The sequence below is a fragment of the Zootermopsis nevadensis genome, unplaced genomic scaffold (genome assembly GCF_977971745.1).
Source record: "Zootermopsis nevadensis isolate Lab colony 2312 unplaced genomic scaffold, Znev_1.0 Znev_ptg000022l, whole genome shotgun sequence".
In the NCBI taxonomy this organism is placed as follows: Eukaryota; Metazoa; Arthropoda; class Insecta; order Blattodea; family Termopsidae; genus Zootermopsis; species Zootermopsis nevadensis.
In genome coordinates this window covers 20911358-20936211 of record NW_028259154.1, presented here as the reverse complement: position 1 = coordinate 20936211, position 24854 = coordinate 20911358, and the positions used below count along the sequence as shown (strand labels likewise).

General features: G+C 37.4%; 1 protein-coding gene across 4 annotated transcripts in view; it reads right to left on the bottom strand.

Annotated features, from left to right (window-relative positions):
* Positions 1 to 24854, bottom strand: part of Gycalpha99B (guanylate cyclase 1 soluble subunit alpha 2) — a 332598-nt gene that overhangs the window by 35030 nt on the left and 272714 nt on the right. For all 4 annotated transcript variants that reach the window (XM_022085005.2, XM_022085007.2, XM_022085006.2 and 1 more), the window contains 6 exons: positions 24523 to 24608; positions 18265 to 18610; positions 14282 to 14666; positions 12237 to 12416; positions 1501 to 1639; positions 579 to 745 (listed from right to left, as the gene is read on the bottom strand). In XM_022085005.2, the coding sequence (XP_021940697.1) occupies positions 579 to 745; positions 1501 to 1639; positions 12237 to 12416; positions 14282 to 14666; positions 18265 to 18610; positions 24523 to 24608 (1303 nt within the window). The remainder of the gene's footprint in view (positions 1 to 578; positions 746 to 1500; positions 1640 to 12236; positions 12417 to 14281; positions 14667 to 18264; positions 18611 to 24522; positions 24609 to 24854) is intronic.

The window sequence follows — 24854 nt, the reverse complement described above, 5'->3', positions numbered from 1 at the left end:
TCATATGGGAACTGCGATCTCAATGTTGGGAGAAACGCAAGAAGGTATGAACGGGCCATAAATTGTTCTTCGCTTACGCTAGAGCGTATAGAACACCAGAATTCGCAGACAGTTTACGTTGTATAACTGTTATGCGTAGGTCATTTTAAAAGTAACAAGGATAAATAGGATGAAAGCGAATATTAACGTGTTCTACGTTCACCTCTTTAACCGTTTCGTTATACGCGGCGATTAGCAGAAACATAACCCCTGTGTATGACGACAGTCACATGAGCACAATTAAATAATTACAAATCCAGTCAAGAATTTCTAAAACTACGCTTGAATTTCATTTAAATGTCACATCGTATTAAATTAAATCGAAACAAAATATACTGAGTGAAACAATAACATAAAAATATTTTTAGAAAATTTATGGTATAGGGCACAGTTGCAGTTAATGGTACATATAAATACCAAAGGCTAAAACACTGTTTGCTGTAGGTTTCATAGAACTGCGAGCAGGCTGACCACGCACCTGATCATAAAAGAAGAATTTTTGTTTTATAAACTACCAGATCAACTGAGTGCAACCTTACCTTATATACGTCGAGTTGGCCACAGAAGACATCGAACTGATTGTACAGGTCCTGGAGCATGTTGATCACCATCATGGGCGTGGCTGTAGAGCAGATCGACGTGAAGCCGACGATATCGCTGAACAGCATCGTTACGTCATCGTGTGTTTTCGCCTCGATCGGCTGCCCTGCAAACAGCAGCTGAACAGTAAAAAGGCTTCGACAATTTAACTGATCTCCGATTTAGCCTCAAATTCTAAAGGTAAGAGACCACTTAGAAAACCAAGAAGTAGATGGGAGGATACTACTAAAATGGGTGTTGAACAAATTAGGTGTAAGCTGTGGATTGGATTTAAATGGCTCAAGCCGGATCAAGTGGTGTCTATTAATATTAATTGGGGTTACAGAGGAGCCTAGGTATTTCGTGTTATTCTGAATAACTCTCGCGTTACCGAGAATAATTATTTTCTATGAAGTTATTTATCTCCGAATTTAAATTAGAGACAACAGTAAAAGAACATAATTAAAATATAAATCCGTTTGTCTTATATATACTAGTTTTCATGTACAGGATAAAGTGTTTTCTGTCACGAAAATATATTTTCCTTTTACAAGTCGCGTACCCTACATGTATATGCACATTCAACACGTATTCATGACGTTATCAAAAGATACGCAATTTTGTTACTTAAGTACAATTTATTTTAAGGAAAATCCGGAGTTCGGGAAGAATGGGCGCTGACTTCAAAACAACATACAGCAGCCGCAAAACATAACAAACATAACGTAAGTCCATAAAATAATTTAGAGTTTTAGATTTAGACGCAAAACGTTGTTCGTACGGCTTAGCTGTTTGATACAGAGCTTGTTTATGGGCAGGTTGGATCCAGGGGTGACGAAGGTACTTTGCGCCTGTTAAATGAGACCCGCTGGGACCACTAACCTAGCCAGAGCCTTTTGGCGATGTCCGGGGGGAATATTAGATGCAGCAGGCTCACGTTCTTCTGACGTTCCTTGTCGACGGCTTGATTAGTTTCTTCAATAGAGTTCTTCAACTTATCCATTCGTCTGCGCAATCCATCCTGAAAATTACAAGATACGTCACCACTTGATAATTATGCTGTGAATTGTTTCAATTGAATAAAGTGTTCTAAACATGGGTAGTTGAACTGGCTCAACTAAACAATTAAACTTTTGTTTGTTATGTTAACCCGTGACACGATTTCAATTGTCACAGATTTCTGGACTTAAATTTGTTCTACATGTCGACCTGTAAGTGGCATTGCAACTTATAGATACACATATAAGGAATTCAGTTTCCTCTTGGATATAGAATGTTTAAAAAAAACACTCTGTATCCTACTGAAAAACGGATTTTGTTATCAGTCTTTCGCACTACAAAAGTATTTCGAGGAAAATGATGTTGGATTCAAGCGCCTTTTTATGTAGGATCTGTACATACTGTAACAAAATGAACCGAAATTAAATTCACCTGACAACTTGTAATTTGTATCGCAATACCAAATACTGTTGAGTAGTTTTGAACATGGAACATGCAGAGAGATGGACGAAGCGACTGAAGACACGACCTCCTTATGGCTCATTCACTGTACAGTGCGGTTATTTGACGACTGTGCCGCTAAGACTACCAAACGCGGCGGTCGACGCAGTTACATCGCAAAGCGAAGAGGTACTACTGTTTCTTATCGCCATCAAACGCCGCAGGATACCTTCAGTGTAAATTGATACTATAAACGTTATGCACAGAACTAAAACGTGAAGCCATCTTGTTTAATAGCGAAGATAATGTTCCACGTGTTCGTAACATCGCCTATAAAGGTGAATGATCGGCTCCACGCCCTGGGAGTCTTCACCCCAGAGAAAAAGCCCACTATACTTTGTTCGATGGGAGTAATGTAGAGGAGACAATCCTGACCCTCCTATACTGAATCGAACCTCGATCGTTTCTTCAGCAGGCAGTTAAATGAATGAAGTATCACAGTTATTATTATTATTACCATCGCTATCATCATCATCTATGAGGTGGGCTGTTGAAACGTTCCTACACAAAAGTAATATTTTTCATCCTGTCCAGTGTCTTGTAACCGCGACTAACCTGTTCGTAAATGCCCCATTTGATTCTATTCGCAGGCGCACGTGCTGTCATCATGACTGACTGAAACAACTTGTAAGCTGTAAGACTTGAGGTTCTCACAGCGGTGAGTATGAAGATTTCCGTCTTCTGGGTTGTTGCGCTGTGTAGTCTGGTCGATGTTAACCAACGTTTCAGAGGTCATACTGCCTCCTTCATCAGAGTATGAAGATTTCTGTCTTCTGGGTTGTTGCGCTGTGTAGTCTGGTCGATGTTAACCAACGTTTCAGAGGTCATACTGCCTCCTTCATCAGAGTATGAAGATTTCTGTCTTCTGGGTTGTTGCGCTGTGTAGTCTGGTCGATGTTAACCAACGTTTCAGAGGTCATACTGCCTCCTTCATCAGAGTATGAAGATTTCTGTCTTCTGGGTTGTTGCGCTGTGTAGTCTGGTCGATGTTAACCAACGTTTCAGAGGTCATACTGCCTCCTTCATCAGAGTATGAAGATTTCTGTCTTCTGGGTTGTTGCGCTGTGTAGTCTGGTCGATGTTAATCAACGTTTCAGAGGTCATACTGCCTCCGTCATCAGGGCGATTCATCGCCCTGATGACGGAGGCAGTATGACCTCTGAAACGTTGGTTAACATCGATCAGACTACACAGCGCAACAACCCAGAAGACGGAAATCTTCAACTTGTAAGCTGCTTACTGGGAAAGCATTTATCACGAGTTTATTCTTTACTCATGTTGACAGACAACATCCTTAGTAATACGTAATCGAATTCAGTATTGAATACATTTAATGAATGAAATATGACCATGTCGCTGGTTTATTTTTATCTGACTGCTGAAAGTTTATTACATAATGTATTTAAAACAGTAACAGAAAATGTGTTACAGGTCCATTACATTCGGAGTTATAAAACTGAGCAGCATTTTGTGATCTTCAAAGTAACTATTTTTTTCTCGCATAAGGATCACACGGAAATTCATTCATTACTAAGTTTTGTAACAATAAGAATTAATTTCCAGAATCTCAAAGCAATGAAGTAAAACTTTAATTTCCTCTCCGTTCCTTTACGAAATTATTGAGCAAGATTACAAGGACAATGATACATTTAATTAAGAACAGGAAGTTTCTTTTAACCAGCCCCAAAGAGACGGGACAAAGGTTGCAGTAATATATTAATTAAAGTTCTCTGTGTGCTAAACTAAATTTGTTGGAAAGAAAGCGGATCATCGTTGAATTCATAAAACCCGTTTTGGGCTAAAACCACCGAAGGGCACTAAAAACTTAAGAAGATTCTTAAAAAGTCACTAGCCCGAATTTATTGAAGAAGATTAAAATAATCTTAAGTTTGAATATTCTTGTGTTACGATTAATGAAGTTACATATTAAGTATTCTTCTAAGTACCTGCTTAAACACAGTAAACTCAATTACTAACTACATGAAGCAGAATTTTTCTTGTAAAGCTGGTAGTCGCTCACCTAGTCAAAATCATCTATTATGGAACCATGTTTCATTACCCTGTTTACAAGAGCCCTCTACCAGTCCTTATCCTGAGCAAGTTAAATCAAGTCCACATTATCCCTCCTTATATTTTCAAGATCCATTTTAATATCATTCTACCACCATCATAGTAATAAATTTTATTTAATCTCTGAAGACAGAGTTTGTAAGTACGGATCTTTGGCTGATTTCACGATATCAAGCTTGAGAAGAGAAAGACCTACTAAAGTAATTGCCATGACTATAAATTATACTTCATTTGTTCTTCATTGTCACAAAAGATACAGCCAGAGATATATCGGTTCTCAACAGCTTTGCATAACTCAGTTTCAGAAGTCAAGTAACAATTTTTATTTCAGCCATAAACACGGAACAGAAAGAAACGAAGTCTGCTATAAAGTCGAGAACTAACGACAACCTGTTAGGCTCATTAGTTGACTTGTATTATAAATACTCACATCTTTGATATCAATGATGATATTACAGTAGAGGTGGCTAAGGAAAACACGTATTAAAAGCACCAGTGGTACGCGTACCATGGGTTGAGAAACGCTGAGCTAGAGGTAAGGAATCAGGACCCTTAATTGCACAACCTGAATTCAAAAGAAGTTTCGTTTATTTCAGAAGATGCGTCCTCTTAAACCAAATTTGTAGCATACATCATTAATTCGTCTTCCTTTGCAGTTTCCCCTAATATTCTGCAGTCAATACGCCAAAACATGTTTAGGTTAAGTGCGTCTTAAAGTAAGTCAAACCTGAATAGACTACGAGGTACAAGACATTACTTTTAGACAATGGATTTTCACCATTGCTTTGTAGCAGGAACCACAGGACTGCCATTTCTACCAAAGCAGCTGCAGTACGGAAGACAAATGAGTTCTTTTAAAACCTGGAATCCCGTTAACAGCAGGCTTAATAGCAGGTCATGTTCACGCCAAAGAAATCTGCAACAGGATCTCTACAGCTTATGGAGTTCCCTTGAATAACAATTTATGCATAATGGAGCAGGAAAGTAAGAAATTTAAGACTGGGGAAGCGGATACATTAACGAAACAGACAATTTAACTTGTTTCATTAACGGTACGGGCCCTAATTCATAAAGAAGGAAAGTTTCCTAAAACGTACATTATGCAATATAACGTGTTTCGTACCACGCAGGATTTAGCCTAACAGTTCCTCTGTAGGTGCTTGATATAAAGCTAATCTCAGAACTATGGTTATCAGTGAAGTGCATATACAATATGAGTAATATGCTAATCTCTGAACAAAATTTTATCATCTAAAATTCTCTGACTTCTGTATTATATAACACCATGTGAAAAGGAGTTATACATAAAAGCTATAGATGTTAATGAGATATTAACTTTGCGATATAAAAGATTTTTCTAAATGGTTCTTTTCTTTAATCTTTTTCCCTTTCATTCCAAAATACAAATCAATCAACAATACCGTCTAAACAGTAACCTGTACAGAATCAGGCGTTCCTTTCGGAGAACCAAACAGGCTTCTTTCCAAACCACTGATATCGTAAGCACTGAACACACGAGGCTAATTTAGCTTACGCTTATCAGTATCTTTAGCAATCAACCATTTTCTCACATTAATTGAGTAGCCTAACAGGAAGTTCTCCTTTTGTCAAAGTGCACACAATGAGGTTGAAGCTAACACTACCAGCGACCTGTTCGGTACGGTCGGAGTACCCATGTCACGGAAGATATCGCACCAACATTCCGATGCAATGTTATCTGTCGTGAACATGACTGCACCAGCACAGTATATAACAGTATCATACGCACGTCATTGCCACGTGACATAAACATTAATTAGTAGGTTGATAAAGATGCTGTATTAACTATAGGCTTTGCATAAGACTTCGTGCGTAAAACAAACAGTTAAGTTAATTATTAAAATATTAATTTCTTTATGTTAATCTACAATGCTTCATAATTCTTCGCATAAATTAGAACTATAAATAATCATGTGGTTGCTATATTATTTAAAGTTATAAAAAGATTGCATAAGATGAAATTGCTTTTTTGCAGGTCTACAATTACGCAAAATTTGAAGGCCCTACTTTGTGTCTGGGACGTCTTTTTTTAACTGTGTGACGACAGAGCGATAGCGAATTATAAATCAGTAAATATGTGAATGGAAGAGGCAAATACCCAATTTGAAAGTAAACAGCACAAAATGAGGGAATCCACAAAAATTCTGACAGGATAATCTTCAGGCAAAGAGTAGAACCCAGGACCTCACGAATATAAAGTAATGGACTGGCACTCTAACAAACAGTTCGGTTTGATTACTTCTCGAAAATGAAGGGACTGAGGAACAAATTTCTAATGTTCTAATGTTAATTCTAATATTAACAAATTTAAAAGTTGAAGGCAAGCCGGTTGTTAAACTGGATGCCCTCTACCAGGGATTGATCGAGTGAATCTGTCTCTTAGTCTTAATACACAATATCATGGGATACTATATTGGATTGAATATCCATTTAGAACACTAATGTCACACGAAATATCGCATACGGTTGCGTGGTATGTTATACCATTACTTAATGATTAGTGGGATTCCAAGAACGCCTTGTCAAGGTTAGAACGCGTGTATGGAACTGAAAAGTATGTTGAAGCAAATTGGGCCAATTTGAAGGTCGTCTCCACAATTTTATTTGAAGTACCCAGTAAAACCATGGAAATTTCAAGTGAGGATAACTAATGCTTCACCGGAGATTCGAACCAGATTATCCACCAATTTCGAAAGAGAACTATATCGCCTCAACTGGTGAAATAAATAGAATTAATTCCAGAATCATATGAAGTACTGAGATGTGGATCTTCGATTTGGACCAAAATATATGGTACAAATAACGGAAATATGGAGACAAAGAGCTAAATACCACAAATCAATTTTAGCAAAAGTTGAAAATTACTGCATCGTTGGATTTAGCTTACTTTTGCATTCTCCTTTTCCAGTACTACAATGAAACCACATCCAGTATTCCACATCGTATATACATCGATACAAATTAATTCAATCTCACGATCAAAGACAGAAAATTGTTTACCCTTTCCAGTTTCGTTCTTTTAATGATGGTGATTTTTATTGTGATTAAAATGTTTTGTTGGTTTGGAATTTCAATTATGTAAAAATACAATTACCACATGCGGTAATAATACGGGTTTCTGAAATATATTGAAATATATTTACATATTCACTTCAATTCAATGCCATAAATTACACGGTACGCGTTAGCAGTTACAGTATGGAATAGGGGTAGTCTTCCGCTAAGGATTCTCCCATAAATCTGGCTTTATACGGGTGGTCTCCATGGAAACAACACCCCTTAATATCTGTAGTCTTTTCTTCACGTGAAATGTTTTATAAGTTGAAAAGTCCCCCTGGAGTGGAAGGACGAAAATAAGTTGTCTCATACTTCAGTTCAGAAGGTAAATTACGTTCAACTAATGGGCACTTGTAACAATGAATTTCATACAAGGCCACTGGTTGTATGAGTATTCATAAATAAAATAAAGAAAGGCATAAGGAAACGCTTTTAAGTTTCGTTATAATAATGAAATCTTATGATAACACGTACGTCCGAAACGTTGGCAAGCTCTTACAAGCCACATGGTGTCACAAACCAGATTATGGGAGCTAATTAATCGACTTTCGTGAAACTCGCTGTGATCAACAGTATTAATCTCACACTGACAGGATACTAAGTAATGAATCTGTGTAACTAACTTTCTGAAATGTCTATGTTGAGATGTTTCAAACACATCTACGACTACAAAAGTCTTGCAAATGCATAAAAATTCCCAGTCCTTCTAAGACTTACCTGTCCATGAACGTGGATAATCGCACATTTTTTCTCCAGTACACGAATTTGTGTATAGACTCTCTCGTTTGTTACGAAGTCATCACAGATACCGTCATGAAGTGGCATGTGTGGTGTGATGCGGCTCTACAAGGGGTTCTTCCGTTAACTCTTAGGTTAACAATGAAGCTGCGAGAACTCGGGTTATGAATTTTAAAATCTTCTCATCAAAGCAAAGGAAGGGATACCCTATGTTCCATCATAATTTGAATAATCGAGTCATCTTGTCTATAGGTAAAACATGAAAAGTAATGCAGTAGGAGAACCTGTGGAGAATATGAAAAGTCAAGAAAAGAAAATGAATACTACCTCACTTTCTTTGAAGAAACACAAAGAAAGAGAGATGTTAGTCGTTTATTTATAATGAAAAAAATATGTTTGTTTATTTCAATTTTCATTTTTTATGTCTACAAGATTTGTGTACTATTAAAGTCGTCAGTTTTATTTGAGTAATATTAATTATCCTTCTCGAAGGTATCACCACCTTGTCGAAGGCAATCTGCCGGGTGAGGAGGCTTGCGTGCTCAAATGACCCTTAGGGCTATGCCGGCCTGAGCTTCGGCTCATGGTAGGGTCACCCAAGCCGGACAGGTCTAAGGAGATGCGCTAGACTAAGAGTGATACCCTGGTCCTCCAGGTTGGGGGTTGGGTGTAGGGCTAACAACCTTTCACCTTTAAAAAAAATATGTGTTACGAAAAAATCAACCAAGCCTCGGATCAGGACGGACTCTTTGGCACGACCACGGCAATTGAAAAAGGACATGAGATTTGGTACCTGGAACATTAGGAGCCTCTATAGGGCTGGGGCACTGAAATCAGTGTGTAGGGAATTAGGGAATTATAAGTTAGACTTAGTGGCAGTGCAGGAAGTGCGATGGGAGGGGGAGGGCACGATCCCAGTGGACAATTTTACATTTTTCTATGGAAAGGGGAATGACAATCATCAGCTAGGGACGGGTTTTTTTGTTCATAGCAGAATTAGGGCAGCAGTTAAGAGAGTAGAATTTGTTAGTGACAGGTTGTCTTACGTAATTTTGGAAGGACGTTGGTGCGACATCATTGTCCTTAATGTTCATGCCCCAACTGAAGACAAAAGCGATGATATCAAGGATAGCTTTTATGAAGAATTGGAATCAGTATTTGATACATTTGGCAAGTATCACATGAAAATTCTGCTAGGAGATTTCAATGCAAAAATTGGGAGGGAGGATGTCTTCAAACCCACAATAGGCAGCGAGAGTCTCCATGCACTTAGTAATGATAATGGCGTCAGAGCAGTGACCTTCGCTACGTCAAAAGATTTAATTGTAAAAAGTACAAAATTTCCACACCGTGATGTTCATAAATACACTTGGACTTCCCCAGATGGCAGAACACACAATCAAATAGATCATGTTTTAGTAGATAAGAGAAGGCAGACAAATGTAATTGATGTGAGATCATTCAGAGGAGCAGATTGCGACACTGATCATTATCTGGTGGTAGCAAAAGTGAGGGAGCGGCTTTCAGTAAGTAGACGAACTAAACAAAATTTTGACACAGAAAGATTTGATTTGAAAAAATTAAGTGAGGGAGAGGCAAAGGAACAATATCAAGTTGAAATTTCGAATAGGTTTCAAATTTTAGAGACAAATGAGGATAATGAAAGTGTGGACATCAACAGGGAGTGGGAAAATGTCAGAAACTGCATCAAAATTTCAGCAAAAGAGAAACTAGGATACTACAGGAGAAAGCAAAATAAACCGTGGTTTGATGAAGAATGTTCAAAATTAATAGATCGAAGGAAGCAAACAAAATTTCAATGGTTGCAGAACCCAAACAAAACAAATGCGGATAATCTATGTAACGTGAGACGTGAGGCTAGTAGAACCTTTAGGACTAAGAAAAGGGAATACCTGAAGGGCAAAATTGCTGAACTTGAGACAAATAATAAGGAAAAAAACATCAGAGACCTGTACAGAGGCATTAATAACTTTAAGAAAGGATATCAACCCCAGACTAATTTGGTAAAGGATGATAGTGGCAATTTGCTTGCAGATCCAATAAAAATTGTGAATAGGTGGAAAAATTTCTTTAGCGAGCTCTTAAATGTTCATAATACTGGTGATATTAGACAGATTAAAATGCATACAGCTGAACTGTTGGTGCCAGAACCTAGCTTAGATGAAGTGGAACTAGCCATTGGGAAGTTGAAAAGTTATAAATCTCCAGGAATTGATCAGATTCCGGCCGAATTAATTAAAGCAGGTGGCAAAGGGTTGCATATGAGGATCCATAAGCTTATTCAGTTAATTTGGGATAAGGAAGAGATGCCACATCAATGGAAGGAATCCATAATTATTCCTATTTATAAGAAGGGGGACAAGACTGAGTGTGGTAATTACCGAGGAATATCGCTGCTATCAACCTCATACAAAATTCTATCCAACATTCTTTTGGCAAGATTAACCCCATATGCGAATGAAACTATTGGGGATCATCAGTGTGGGTTCAGACGAAACAGATCAACGATTGATCAGATCTTTTGCATTCGTCAGATACTAGAGAAAAAATGGGAGTTCGGTGGGACTGTACATCAGTTATTTATAGATTTCAAAAAAGCCTATGACTCTGTGAAGAGAGAAGTGCTATATAATATTCTTATTGAATTTGGTATACCAAAGAAGCTAGTGGGTCTAATAAAAATGTGCTTAAATGAAACCTGCAGCAAAATTCGAGTAGGTAAATATGTATCTGAGACATTCCTCATCAAGAACGGTCTAAAACAAGGAGATGCTTTGTCTCCCTTGCTCTTTAACTTTGCGCTAGAATACGCCATCAGGAAGGTCCAAGGTAGGCAGGAGGGTTTGCAATTGAACGGGACACATCAGCTATTGGCATATGCTGATGATGTTAATTTATTGGGGGACGATATAAATACAATAAAGAGGAACGCAGAAGTTTTACTAGAGGCTGGTAGACAAGTGGGGCTGGAAGTAAATTCAGAAAAAACTAAGTACATGTTAGTATCTCGTCATCAGAAGACAGGCGGGCAAAATTATCTTAGGGTAGCTAATAAATCCTTTGAAAGGGTTACAAAGTTCAAATATTTGGGAACAACAATAACAAATCAAAATGATACTTGTGAGGAAGTTAGGAGGAGACTAAATTCCGGAAATGCTTGCTACTTCTCAGTCCAAAATATTTTGTCTTCCCGTCTGATTTCTAAGAACCTGAAAATTAAAGTATACAAAACAATAATCTTGCCTGTTGTTTTGTATGGGTGCGAAACATGGTCTCTCACTCAGAGGGAGGAACACAGATTGCAGGTGTTTGAGAATCGGGTGTTGAGGAGGATATTTGGGCCTAAGAGGGAAGACGATGGGGCGTGGAGAAAACTGCACAATGACGAGCTTAAAAATCTGTACTGCTCCCCCAGTATTGTGAGGGTGATTAAGTCGAGAAGAGTGAGATGGGCGGGACATGTAGCGCGCATGGATGGGACAAGAGGTGTGCACCGGGTACTGGTTGGGAAACCTGAAGGGAAGAGACCGCTGGGGAGACCTAGACGTAGATGGGAGGATAATCTCAGGCGGGATCTATCCGAGATAGGAGTTGAAGGAAACTGGATTTTGTTGGCCCAGGACAGGGTCCGGTGGAGGGCTTTGGTTAATTCGGTGATGAACCTTCGGGTTCGGTAAGCCATCTAGTTAGTTAGTTAGTTAGTTAGTTAATATTAATTATGCGGTGGAGAGTGAGAAAGTGTACGAGCGTGCGCATGCGCTAGTACTGTAGCCAGTCCCCTTAGTAAATATTTAACCGAGTAAAGAATTTTCACGAAAATTTATTTATTATTTTATTTGTAGAACGTGAATCTTTCAGATGGCGGCCGCTCAAAACTTATATTTGGTTTCCATTTTGGCGAAAATAACCTCTAGACTACTGGAGAAAGACATGTGGAACTTTTAATGGAGCTACTGAGAAATATTCGGTTTCCATAAAATATGGAATTGTTTTGACTAGTTGAGCTTTATATTGTCCTCTCGGGTTGAACTTTTCTCGGCGGAGTTAACTCAAACAAACCACTACTCGTTGGTATAAAATATTTTATGCAGTTTCTCAGCCACACACATGGAAAGCAAGTAGATTTTATTTCAAGTTGCATCGAATATCCCCTGACTTCGTCCATGAATAAGAGAACAAGCACCAGAACTGACCTGTGCTCTCGCCTGTTCTCCGATGAGGATGACGTCACGAGTCGCATCGTGCAGAGGAATATCGGAGATAAATAGCCCGCGGCCCGTGAGACCGTCCAGGCCATCAAGAAATGGGGATCCGACGAATAAGATCGAATCCGATTCTGGACAAAACACCATCTGTCCTTTGAGTTCCAGACCCTGCAAAAGACATTGGCAAAATATGTTAATTAACTAGGCTAGCCTTCATTAACTGCGTTTGTGTCGGAAAAAGAATTCTCTAGGTCCATTCTTACATGTCCCCCCCCCTCCAAAAAAAATAAAATGGAAGAAATAAAATAAAGAATAAGAACAGAAAAAAATATCTGCACAATGTTACTTCTGCAGTAAAATGTGCATAAAATATGCATAATGTTTCTTCTGCAGTAAAAGGTGATGAGCTTCAAGACGCCATGCCATGTAATGGAATGTTCCCTTTGGATTAGTGTCCAGAAAGATACTGCAAAGAAAACCATTTCTTTTGATTCCCTTGAAGACTTAATGGGCTTTTTTACAGTGGCAGATGTTATCGAATATCAGAGAGATAAATCTCACTTTTCATCACGAGTTTTCACTGCCGAGAAAAGTTTTCAACAGGGGTGTGAAAAGTGATATCAATTGTATACCTACAGCATGGAAGTGTAATGTTTTCACATTCAATCTATTTTGTAAATAAATTTTGTAAATTGTGTGCCTTCAATGCGATTTGCAAAGATAAAGTGAATTTTGTTGCTGTTCAACACAAGTGAGATTCATTCTCGTCAACTTCGACGGGTCATAGTACGCTACTTTGACTCATAATCCCTTAACTATAACGAAGTATCAGTTACAAAATGACAGGCTGAGTTTCCTGAACTCCATAATTATCAGCATTTCAACTGTAAAATTTGGTAAAGTGGCCTATTGAAATAAAGAAATGTGTTATTATCTGCTGAAGTGTAAGGTTTAAGATGGATATTAATTATTTCGTAAATAAATGAAATATATTTAGACGAATCTCCTGTATGTTCCATCTTACTGCATTTAAAGGAGTACAAAACGCGAAAGATTTTTCTGTGTCTTGAAACCAAAGTTTTCGATCGTTCACTGAGGTCCCCTTTTTTCGTTAGTGTCCCTAGTTACTGAGCTACCTCGGTATAAACTATATATACATCGTGACTAAACCCTTTGTTTACTGCTCCATTCTCTTCCTGACATTTTATTTACCTCGCATGGTGTCGTATCCTGCGGACAAACTTCAGGACCTAGAGCATTCAGAAAGCGTAACCCCTCCCCGCATTTTGTATAGTGGCATCTTTCTTCCAGATTTATTATCATCGCCGTCGTCGTGTCTCTCCCTGTTCAGTATTCCTGCCCAGGTCCTGCTTCCTGTATGCAGGATGTGTCGTGCAGTTACCATCACACAGACATGACCGAGCTTAGTTTCGTCATACTCGTTACAAACCAACGGCCTCTTATCTGAGCAGACTTCCATGGAAAACTAATGTTACATTCTGGTTCATAGATGAAAGGAAGTTTAAGGAAAAGCATTGCACATGCCACCTCGTGACTCTCTTATTTTTTGCGGATGGATAATTTACTTTTGGTTCTCAATCCATCAGTTTATCTTTCTGTCTTCAAAAATGTCTGCAGAGAACGCAAGACAGATACATTCTTTCCAATTATTCAATCTATTTGTTAATACTAGCAAAATGTAACGAATTATATTAGTTTGTGATTAATTTCTGCGCATAATTCCCATGTACGTTAATCTGCCTGAGGTAACCTCCAATTTTTGCAGTGATGCGATAGTTACAGCAGTAACAAGATGCCGACACAAAGATTCGAGAAAATCTCTCGTGTGTTTCAGAAGTTATTAAAAACACAGACACAGGGACACGTAGATGTTACCATATCACATCCTTTATAAAATAAGAAATTAAGGTTATAAATACAAAGTATACCTCCATCTCCCGACTACGTGTTTGTTTTACACTAAGCTGAGGTCATGTCATTGTTCAATTCGTACGTAAATCTGGTTGACTTACCTCAGCGAGTCTCTCTTCTGCCTTTGAGTCCGGCCATCTGATAGCCAGCACGAAAGGGGTGTTGGCACGTTTCACTATCTCGCTGAAACAGAGAGCGATGCCCCTCGGTCGACGGAACTCGAAGTAGGTGGCGACGGATGTACCAAGAGTTTGAAAGTCGTGAGCGAAAAGTTGCATGAATCCCGCTCCCAGTTGCACCATCTCCAGCCGTCGGTCCACCACAAAATGCCACGGAAACGCCTTACAGAAACTTGCAACTCCCATCCGGAGATCCAACGCAGAACGGGACAATGACGTGCTCGCGACGTCATTCATACTTGTTACGACGTCCGCGTCATCATCGGTGTCGCCTTCTTCCGAAGGCATGGTGGGAATTATGCGGTACCTGGGAAAGCAAGAGTGGAAAGATGTCATCATTTTCCAAACTCGTTCTGAGTGATTCTGCTTAACTCAATGGCTTTTTTTTCCGTTTATTAAAAATACGAATTTATTGTTGCAAAACGGACTAAATTTGTAATATCACTGCACACATTTATAAAGTCGTTCTAACTTTTGTTTAAATTATCACCAGACGCCTTGAATGGAACCTGCATCTCTTTAAAGTAATTCTTTAACTCTGTTTCAGTATTTTCTAGCCACACATGCCTACAGTTTCACAAATTATCTATGCCCATTGGAGTTTTGCAATCATTCTGTATTTATATGCTGTTTGTATGATTATTTATAATACTAGGCCTATTTAGGCATAAGGTTGTCCGTTGAACCCAATTAAATTAAAGCCAAAACTTTATTTCCGTCAAAGTCAGCAAGCTTTTCGATTACAATCCTTTCTTATATGTAACAGTAAATTACCCGTAACGATAATCTTCCTGTTCTTAATTAAGCTTCATGTACGCATAATTTCACGAATTCTTAAAACTCTACTGAAGACGAATGGACAGCGTCACGCTTCGGCCGCATTACCTTCGTGAAAGAAGCCCTTGTCCTTGTTGGGTAGTGGATTGGAAGGATTCAAGAGTAGTGAAAACTAATTTAATCCGAATTATTCGTGTTTTTTTCCGTCTAATCACAATTGTATATAAATAAAATTATACATAAGATATTAAAATATCATTTACATATTTGGTACAACTTTTTACTACATGTTTATTTTAATATCTTATATATATAATTTTATTTATATACAATTGTGATTAGACGGAAAAAAACACGAATAATTAAATTTTAATTCACAATATGACGCAATTATATCAACTTAATTTAATCCGGTTATTTGTGCCAATGATTACTGATTATAACTTTTGCGGCTTTGAGAAAGTTCCATATGACCGATGTGTTATGTGATCTAACTTTCCTGATAAGTTTATTTTGTAACATTCACTTAAAAGGGGGTTAAACGTGTTAAAGCATAATTTTATCACTGGATTACGCATTGACCTCAGAAAAATAATTAATATATTATTAAAGTTTAATTTTGTACAGTTTATATGTGTAATCTCGTATTATATTCGCTATGAGAAGTTTATTAATCGCTGGAAGAGGAAACAATTATCTTTGTAAATTCGACATCAGGTAGACTGTGAGAAAATTGTGTTCGGCTCTTAACCTCCCGATACATCATAAGATCACCTAACATGAGTCTCCATGGAATTTAGGTATTGAGAAAGTTAAACTCCAGTTGAAGTACGATGGAATGAAAACACCTCCCCTGAAGTTAATGCTAAGTTCTGTCCTCTGAGGTTGAGTAAAGTATATACACTGTACTATATTTAGCTCTAAGGACACTTCAAACCGAAGTTAACACATGGTAACAAAATATTACGACGTAAATACTGCTGTACACCCACCTGCAGTACCGCACTGAACGCGTTATACACATCGTTTCAACTTAAATGGCTTAAGTTTAATTATTCGGTTTTGTCCGTCTAATCACAATTATATTTAAAATTTAAAATTTACAAATAAGATAATTAAATTATCATTTTATGTTCCACATCGAATAATCGATTTACATTTGGAACATTTTTACAACATGTTTCGGTTTCATCGAAACATCTTCAGGTGTAAAATTATATCAATAAACTTAAAACATATTGGAAAATAATATGGATATGAGCATCACAAAAAGCTACACAACAGAAATTGTAGTTGAGTTTTAAGTTTATTGATATAATTTTACACCTGAAGATGGTTCGATGAAACCGAAACATGTTGTAAAAATGTTCCAAATGTAAATCGATTATTCGATGTGGAACATAAAATGATAATTTAATTATCTTATTTGTAAATTTTAAATTTTAAATATAATTGTGATTAGACGGACAAAACCGAATAATTAATTTAATATTTGATTCACAATATGACGCAATTATACTATTTTATGGGTTAAGTTTATTAAAGTTTCTCTTCTATTTGTTAGGTCAACAAGAACGGAACGCTATATTCTATCCGCTGTACGCATATTTTCCAAATATTTTTTTTAAATCTTTACTTTAACTTATAAACAAATACGACTATTTATTGTGCTGAAAAATAAAGTGATTTTTTTATGTATATCATTAAATATGAAGTAAGTGAGAAAATGGTTTCAAGAGCGTTATGAATTGAGATTATATTGTACGAATTGTATGTCACATAACATTTTATTGTATATTAAAGTCTAATTAGCAGAACAGATTAAGTTCGAATTGTGATTCATGTAAAGACGGCCTCTTTCCTTGAAACTCGACTAATGCAGAAAAAAATTTAAATTCAGGCTAAAACTTAACGTCTAATCAAGATCAAATTCGTTAGTTTCGGACAGACGGATAGACAAGTCTTCCCGTTTTCGTTTTTTGAGAAAATAACTTCAACATATGTGTAACTAGTTTTAAAGATAGATTTTTACAAAATGTTTAAGATTTTCTCTACTTGGTTCGTGGATTACTTAACATACTATACCACATTTTTTGACTTTGTAAAAAACAGAATAATATTTATAACTGTCATAATGATCAGCATATTGGCAGGGACGAAATGGGGTGTGTATGTAATCTTCTTGGAGGTAATGCTGTAACATCCACTGGAATTTCCGAGGAAAACCATGCAATTATTTATACTTTACATTTTGTAAAACATTTTTACAGAGTGTAATTGTACAAGTATAGATGAAAAATTACGATGAGGGAACTGAAAAAGAAACGAGCCTTACCTTCGTACCAAGCTTTATGAAGATCGTTCTATTTATTCAGAAGTTTACTGGAGGCAAAGGGTATCTCACAGGCGAGCCCTTCTGTCAGGGAAACAGTGCTTACACACGGAGGGAGACTTGCAACTATTAGTCCGAACCGCAATGTTGACCGAGATTATAACAGTGTCCCTACAACCCATTCCGAAGTCGATCATGTATGCAGTCTGGGACCTCTGTTGACCATAGCTCTACCACACGTATTGAGATGGGATTAATCGAAGCGCACTAATGCTTGTCCCCGAGAATGTGCACGGACCTGAATAGAAGTACAAAGTGCGTGACTTTCCCGATACTCTGTAATACGAATATTGTACCGTGCTGAGTAAACACAATGATACTGTAAAAGAGGCTACATGTTTAGTAGGATAGATTGTTTCATTACTATGTCAATAGATCAAATCTACAAACCTGTTCCGAACTTTGAATCCAACGTAAACAGGTCAGTTAATATATTTCTCTCTTATACATAATTTTATTTCAGTTACATATACGGCCCCATTATTCCTAAATATTTATATATTAATAGATTATTTAAAGATAATGTTTATAGCTCAAACTGTATGAAATCTAATAACTGGATCTTTAATGAGTAATGAATTCGAAATGATATGAACGGAAGCTGTCATAACCAAATTTAAGGCAAAATCCAGGAATTTTTGAAGAACTAAAAAAAAACATGTTTATATTACCCGACAGTTAATTCACAAAACGAATTATTTTTGGTCAAATGTTGACTGAAATATGTCATACTTACCGGTAACGACCTGGTTCATCATCATCGCTGACGGATACTTTGGCGTCAGTACGGTAGAAGCGATCCGCGATGGCCTTCAGGCTGCCTAACAAAAGAAGTGCGACTGCAGGCCGCTCTGTGGCGAACAGGAGGTCTAGGTGACCTGCCGGGTCGGCAGTACACACGAAACTAGCACGCTCCGGCTGCCCCTCCCCCTGCAATACGTCGTGAACTCCATCCAGAGTGGTCAGAAACTCCTGTAGATTGCCTCCCAGGCAACGGAACGCACGTTCCATCAATCGCTTCTTGCATGTCGTTGCAATCAACTCCTGGCCCAGCTGATCCAAAAACTCTTCCACAGACACACCTGGAAGAATAAAGAACGTTTCTAGCTAAAACGCAAAAACAATGGCAGTCAAGAGTTACGACGGCGATGTATTTAGATACACAAACATGAAGATGGAGGTGACATGTTTCTCCGAATCGTTGGTAACCACGTGCAAGACCACACGATGGTCATAACTCAGACGTCCCCGACGGAGAGAGTATAAAGAGGACAGGCAGCAGTCTAACACAAATATTCGGAAAAGGGATTTACGAGAAATATCTTACACCAAGCTTTACATAAATAATTAATCAACTATCTAATCAGATAGCTGTCTTACTAACTAAATAAAATATTTAAATCATGGTTTAGCGTCACCTTATTCCCTGCGAAATTTTCAGGTATTTAGCTGTTACTTTTGCGTTGTTTAGTGAACCACATTTATTTATTTTCGGTTTATTTTACGTTGCTCTCAATAAGGAAGATTATATTACGTCGAATAATAAAGACGTTTAGCGATGTCTAAATCGGAAATGATAGGATAAAAAGGTTCTGGACTCATTTAAGGCTCTGTACCGGCATTTGTTGGTAGGAATTGAGGAATGCCACAAGACGTTTCCGTCACATCCAGTCTCCGGGTCGAGATTTGAAACCTGAACCTCTCGGAAAAAGAAGTAGGATAATTATTAACTCGGCCACGATGTTCATAGACTATATTAAATATTATGTATTTAATACAGTAACTTCCTTTGTTTACATATTTCAAATTTATGACAATCATATTTTTTCTTAGCATACCGTAACGTAAAAATATACCGGTATTATGTCAAGGCAAATAAAGATAGTTAAGGTTATTTAAGTACAAAGTTCTTTCGAGATACTCGTCGGCTAAAGTTCACGTCCACTTTGAGAGAGTCCGTTCCAGTTTTTGAGTGAAAACAATTTTTTGTTTCTTTCAGATGTCCTTTACGCGATTTGTACTTTTAGTTATGAACATGCTAGATTGAAAATTACAGAAACAACGGATCTGATTCCTGGCACTTCGGCAACTAATTGCCAAGCCATAAAGCCACTGAATAAAACCTTGCTATGTGCTATTGCGACTTCCACTTAAACATTTACAGCACCTAAATGATAATAAGAAATTCAGTTCTTATCTCGAATAAAATACAGTGCGTTTCCATTACAAGAACTAACAATGAATGTTATTTGGGAAAATTAATACTGTTTATTCTGAAAATAATACGAACCCATATATATGATTATGTTAGCAAAGTGCAGAGTTATTGAATATATAGTAACCACTAGGCTTTAAAAAGTTAATAGCCCTATATGATCCTAATTCAAATGGAACTGTTATATACGCATGGATGCATAGTCTAAATGTAATGTACTATAAAATTGCATTATGGGCTGTTTTAAACGGATTTGGTACCACGGAATCAGGAATTGAGTGCGAGGTTAATTAAAACATGGTGTAGTGAATCACCGATAATAAGAGTATAAAATGGATTTAGTTATCACTTTCCATGTTATGATGTTATAGTTATAATTCCCATTAGAATCTTAGATTTTTTTTTAGTTAATACGTGAAACGAATTTTTAGCTAATATTGAAAATGTTACTCATGGCCTTGATAAAACTACTTTTAATAGTACTATGAATATTTAATTTGAAAATCTAAATAAAATAATGGAATTCGTTTCATATAACACTACACAACTTATTGATATTACATTAAAATTAAATATTGTTTTCATTCACAGTTTCCGGTATCTCTTAGAAACGCGTGTATGTTTCACCAATGTATCTAATAAAAATACTTTTTATCTTCCCTGCCAGATCACCATGTCACGACGGAATTAGGAGACGGATTTAAAGCTCCACGCTTGCTACATCTCGGCAACACATGTGACTAATCGTTTTACTCCCAGGGAAGGAAACCCCGTCACCCGTTGAAACGAGTTTGGTGGCATCTTGTGTGGTGGCCAAGAGGAAATTCTTTCCTCCGACCGTGATCGAACTGTACCGTCTCATGCAATCTGTCTAACGCAGAATAACAGTTTTAACTTTAATTATACTGTAGGTATAGTCTTATCTGACTCTGTGTCAAAACAAATGTTTTGAGAAAAATTGCCAAAAATAATACTTGAGAGCAAAGCATCGAGGAAATGGAGAAACTTGCATAATGAGAAATTCACATTTCGTACAATTTATTTGATGTTATTAGTGTGATTAAATCAAAACCTCGGACAGACGGTCCTAACAGAAGACGAATGGGGGATAGGACCGAATTGAAGAGGAGAATTGAGGAGGCCATGGACCGAATACGGACCGGAGAGCCATAGAAGAAGAAGAAATACAGAAATTTAAGATGGATGTAACATGTAGAACGCGTGATAACCGGTGACATACATTCAAATTATTGACTGAGAATCTCGTGTTATTTTTTTTTATTTATTAGTCCACACCAACATAAAATATGAACAGAGCCTTGAGTTTAATTCTGGGAATCGTACGATGTGTGACAAATAATATAACTTTGTGCAGCAAATCATAACAATGTTGTATTGATAAAAAGTGTTAAAATAAAAACTGATCTCTTCATCATATCCACGGGTGGCCCAGGATTATTTTTCCTAAGCTTTAATCTTTATAAAATATTCTATGGGAAACGGGAATTTTCAATTGTCTGTAAGGTTATATGTACTACGATTATGTATGTAAAATTCTACTATGCAAACACACCGAGTTCAAAGTGGGGAATTGTAAACATAAGTTTAATACATTCAGCAAGGTGTTCGTGAAATGGATTTTTGGAGGAAAGTTTAGAGCCTGGGGAAGGTTTGAAGTTATAATAAAGTAATTTTAGATAGGAAATTGAAATTCTATGTATAACTTGAGATACAACAGAATTCAGAGGAGCAGTTTGTTGACATAAGTTTCAGATTTAAGATAAAAGATGACATGACGATGAATAGATTCCAGTGGACCTGTTAACAGTGAGGAAACCAACATACAAATATCAAAGATTTTAATAATGATCATGGCGACGTATTAGACATCAGCTGCTGCTAATCCGCCTGATGATTTAAAACTTAAGTTAACCTAACCTAACCTAACCTAAACAATAAGCGAACACGGGAAAATCTTACACCGCTTTGCGGTGAGCCATGCATTAGTACCCTCTAAAGAACAACTATTGTATTTACAACACTAGACACTATCCTTAGGCATGAATCTAGTGCACTCAGGTCTCGTGACAAAGACGTTATATGTATTTAGTATTTACATCCATGCATGCTACATTATCCGCTTACCTCACACGTCTAAACTTAATTCATTAACAACAGGAGGATATCAGCAAAAATACTGTAGCTTTCACTACTTTCTTTTAGTGTTTTCTTCCGCAGGTACATTCTACTAAACACGCTGTTCTCATCCTCCGTCTACATTTTACTTTCAAAGACAGGCCAAATTTCATATTCATATCAACTATGTATTTAATGAAACGTAGTGAGTGATACAATCATTTAAACAAAAAAGAACATTTTATGGTGTTCTTTTACGTGTAGTCATTTAGTGTCCATGCTATTTAATAATGAATTTCGTTTTCCTCATTAAATACTGAACTATTTTATTACATAATTTGAATCAGATATACATGAAAATTATGCTTAAAACACAATACGAATACTTTCAAAACTCTGATGAGTTTCACCACCTAATAAACAACTTTACAGACCAAAACAAGCGAAAATCAATTTGCATTTTCAATGTACTGCACATTTCTCTCTTCAGCCACACAGGCATATGTGCAATCGACATTCCAGGTAGAATCCCGTAACAAAGCACACTTTTGTCTGTTCATGGAGTTAGCATGAAGTTAGCTTCCCCACAGATCCAGTGACCAGCCCATATAATGCTCGGTTAAGGGTCAGTTTGTAATCATAACCATGTGAAAACTACGCAAAAGTTCCTGTGAACATACATGCAAAGTTCTATTACCATATTGGAAATGTAATTACGTCGAGAAATTAAATGTCGACATATAATCTAACTAGGAAATATGACCATTTCACAGATAAGCAGTTATTAGTCTATTAATCTGTGATGATGACGATGTGCTAAACTGCACACATTGCGTGGTTTGCAATAATACGGCACATGTTAATATAAACTACACAACGTTTAGGGACACATTAACCATCTCGTTGAGAGAATCTTGCTAGAGAACTAAACGGCCAAAGTTCGAAGCTTTCTGACGATGGAGCGTTACATTGTGTTACATTGCTCCATACAGCAGGGTCTTCTAAAAATGTTCCACGTTTTATGGAATCTGGAGGTTCATTGACACGCCCACCAGAGCTCGCCAATGGTCCCTGTTCTGATCCAGATGACTCCAAGCAAAGCCCTCCTATCCTCGTTCATTTGCCATTTATTATTATTATTATTATTGTTATTGAAATATAAATTCTCACAGGCCTGTTCGCTTCCGTATTAACAAAGTCAGTCACACTTTTGGGTCCGACGCGTCTCGACGACGCACTGCGTTTCTCCCCTGGTCTCCAGAATGTGTGTAGGCGTGACGTAAGGAGCAACAACTAATCAATCCGCCCGGTTACTGTATCACAAGGATGCGTGGCAGGTGGTGGCCGAATTGGCTGAACTGCACGGGTACATGTGTCAGGGCCACTCATTTCGACAGAAGCTGGTCGGAAGACCACACAATTGGTACGAAAACCTCCAACTGCGCTGAATTCTGGGCCCTGCGATCTGTCATTGACAAAGACAGACTACATCGGGATTTCTGTATGGCAGTCCTGTTCTCTCTTCCACCCAGTCCCTTATTCGTCGTTCCTTACTTTATTTAACGACGACTTCTCAACTGCAGAAAACGTATAGCATCGAATAGGAAACTGACTGTAAACCAATGTGGAGGTAAGAGGTCGTGGCTTGTTTTAACGTGATATCGAGCGTCTGCCTGCAAGGGCTGATAAATGGAAAATCCTCTCAGGGTATTTATTCTTTGGCTTAAAAACTGAGACAGTCACTTTTCAGATATAAAGCACAAGCGGAATTTTAATTACGGACAGACAACCTCAGGAAATATCCAAGGCGCCATCTGTCACAAAATACGTAATAGTAATGTTAACTATGTCAACAAGCTAAGAAACTGGCAGATTAACAACAGTTTTCCAGCGAATATACAAAGAAACAAATCTAAACTTGACAACTGAGAAGTGTAAGTGTACCCTCTTCTATCACTCATTCCCAGCTTTCCAACTGCAAACGCTTTCCACGAAAATAGAACTGTATAAAAAGTAAAGATTTTTATGGCTTTTTTCAGACGCTAAGTCAGAGGCCTGATATTTAGACACAGAAGAGTTTTCGGTTAGCTTACAGCAATGGCATAGAGGATAGAGCTTATAAAATCTCTGATGCATAGATAAAAAACACATTCAGATATTATGTTAAGTCTGGTATCAAAAATCATGAACGTCTGTGCATTAACTCCGAGCCAAGTGTGGGCATTTTGCTTTGGTTAGGATTCCAAATTTACACAAAGTACCGTGATAAACCGAAAATATATGTGTTAAAGAGAACTCTATACCATGACGCCAACAAGTCACCAACTAGCTAGTAATGCAGTCAATCGGTCAATTTAGTCAAGCGAGAAGTGGATCTTATTTGCACACAACTTACAACTTCATTAAAGCCAGATATGGTTTTATACAAAACACTTAAAAGAACTTTCCAATGCGAAGCAGGAGTGATAAGCAGCTCTGTCGTAAAGTACAGTCAATATTAAAACTCATGTTTGCAGTGACTAACGCACAGTACCGCTTCAAACGTTTACAAGCTCTATTAACGACACACAGGCCAACATAAGCAAACATGTTATTCTACTAAACATAAAGTTACATGGTAAAATTAACGACCATGCCACCTACCTTCAGCTTCTGAAACCAAATCGTAAATATCCTCTAAGTAAGAGTAATGATTGTAACTGCTGACGTCATGTGGCAGCTTCTCTTTTCTGAAAACAAAAGAAGAGATATTTTCTCGTAAATAGGTAAGGCATTAGTAACATGTAATTAATTCCAGGATAATTTCATCATATATCCTACACACACGTTGCAAGAGTACTTTATTTATATAATTAGCCTGAACATCTCCAATTCTGTACATTCTTATTGTCTCTGTAGGAACTTCGTAATCCAGGCAAAAATCCGACCTCCCAGCGGCCAACTCAGAAGAAAATATCTGGTAGCTATTAAGTTGG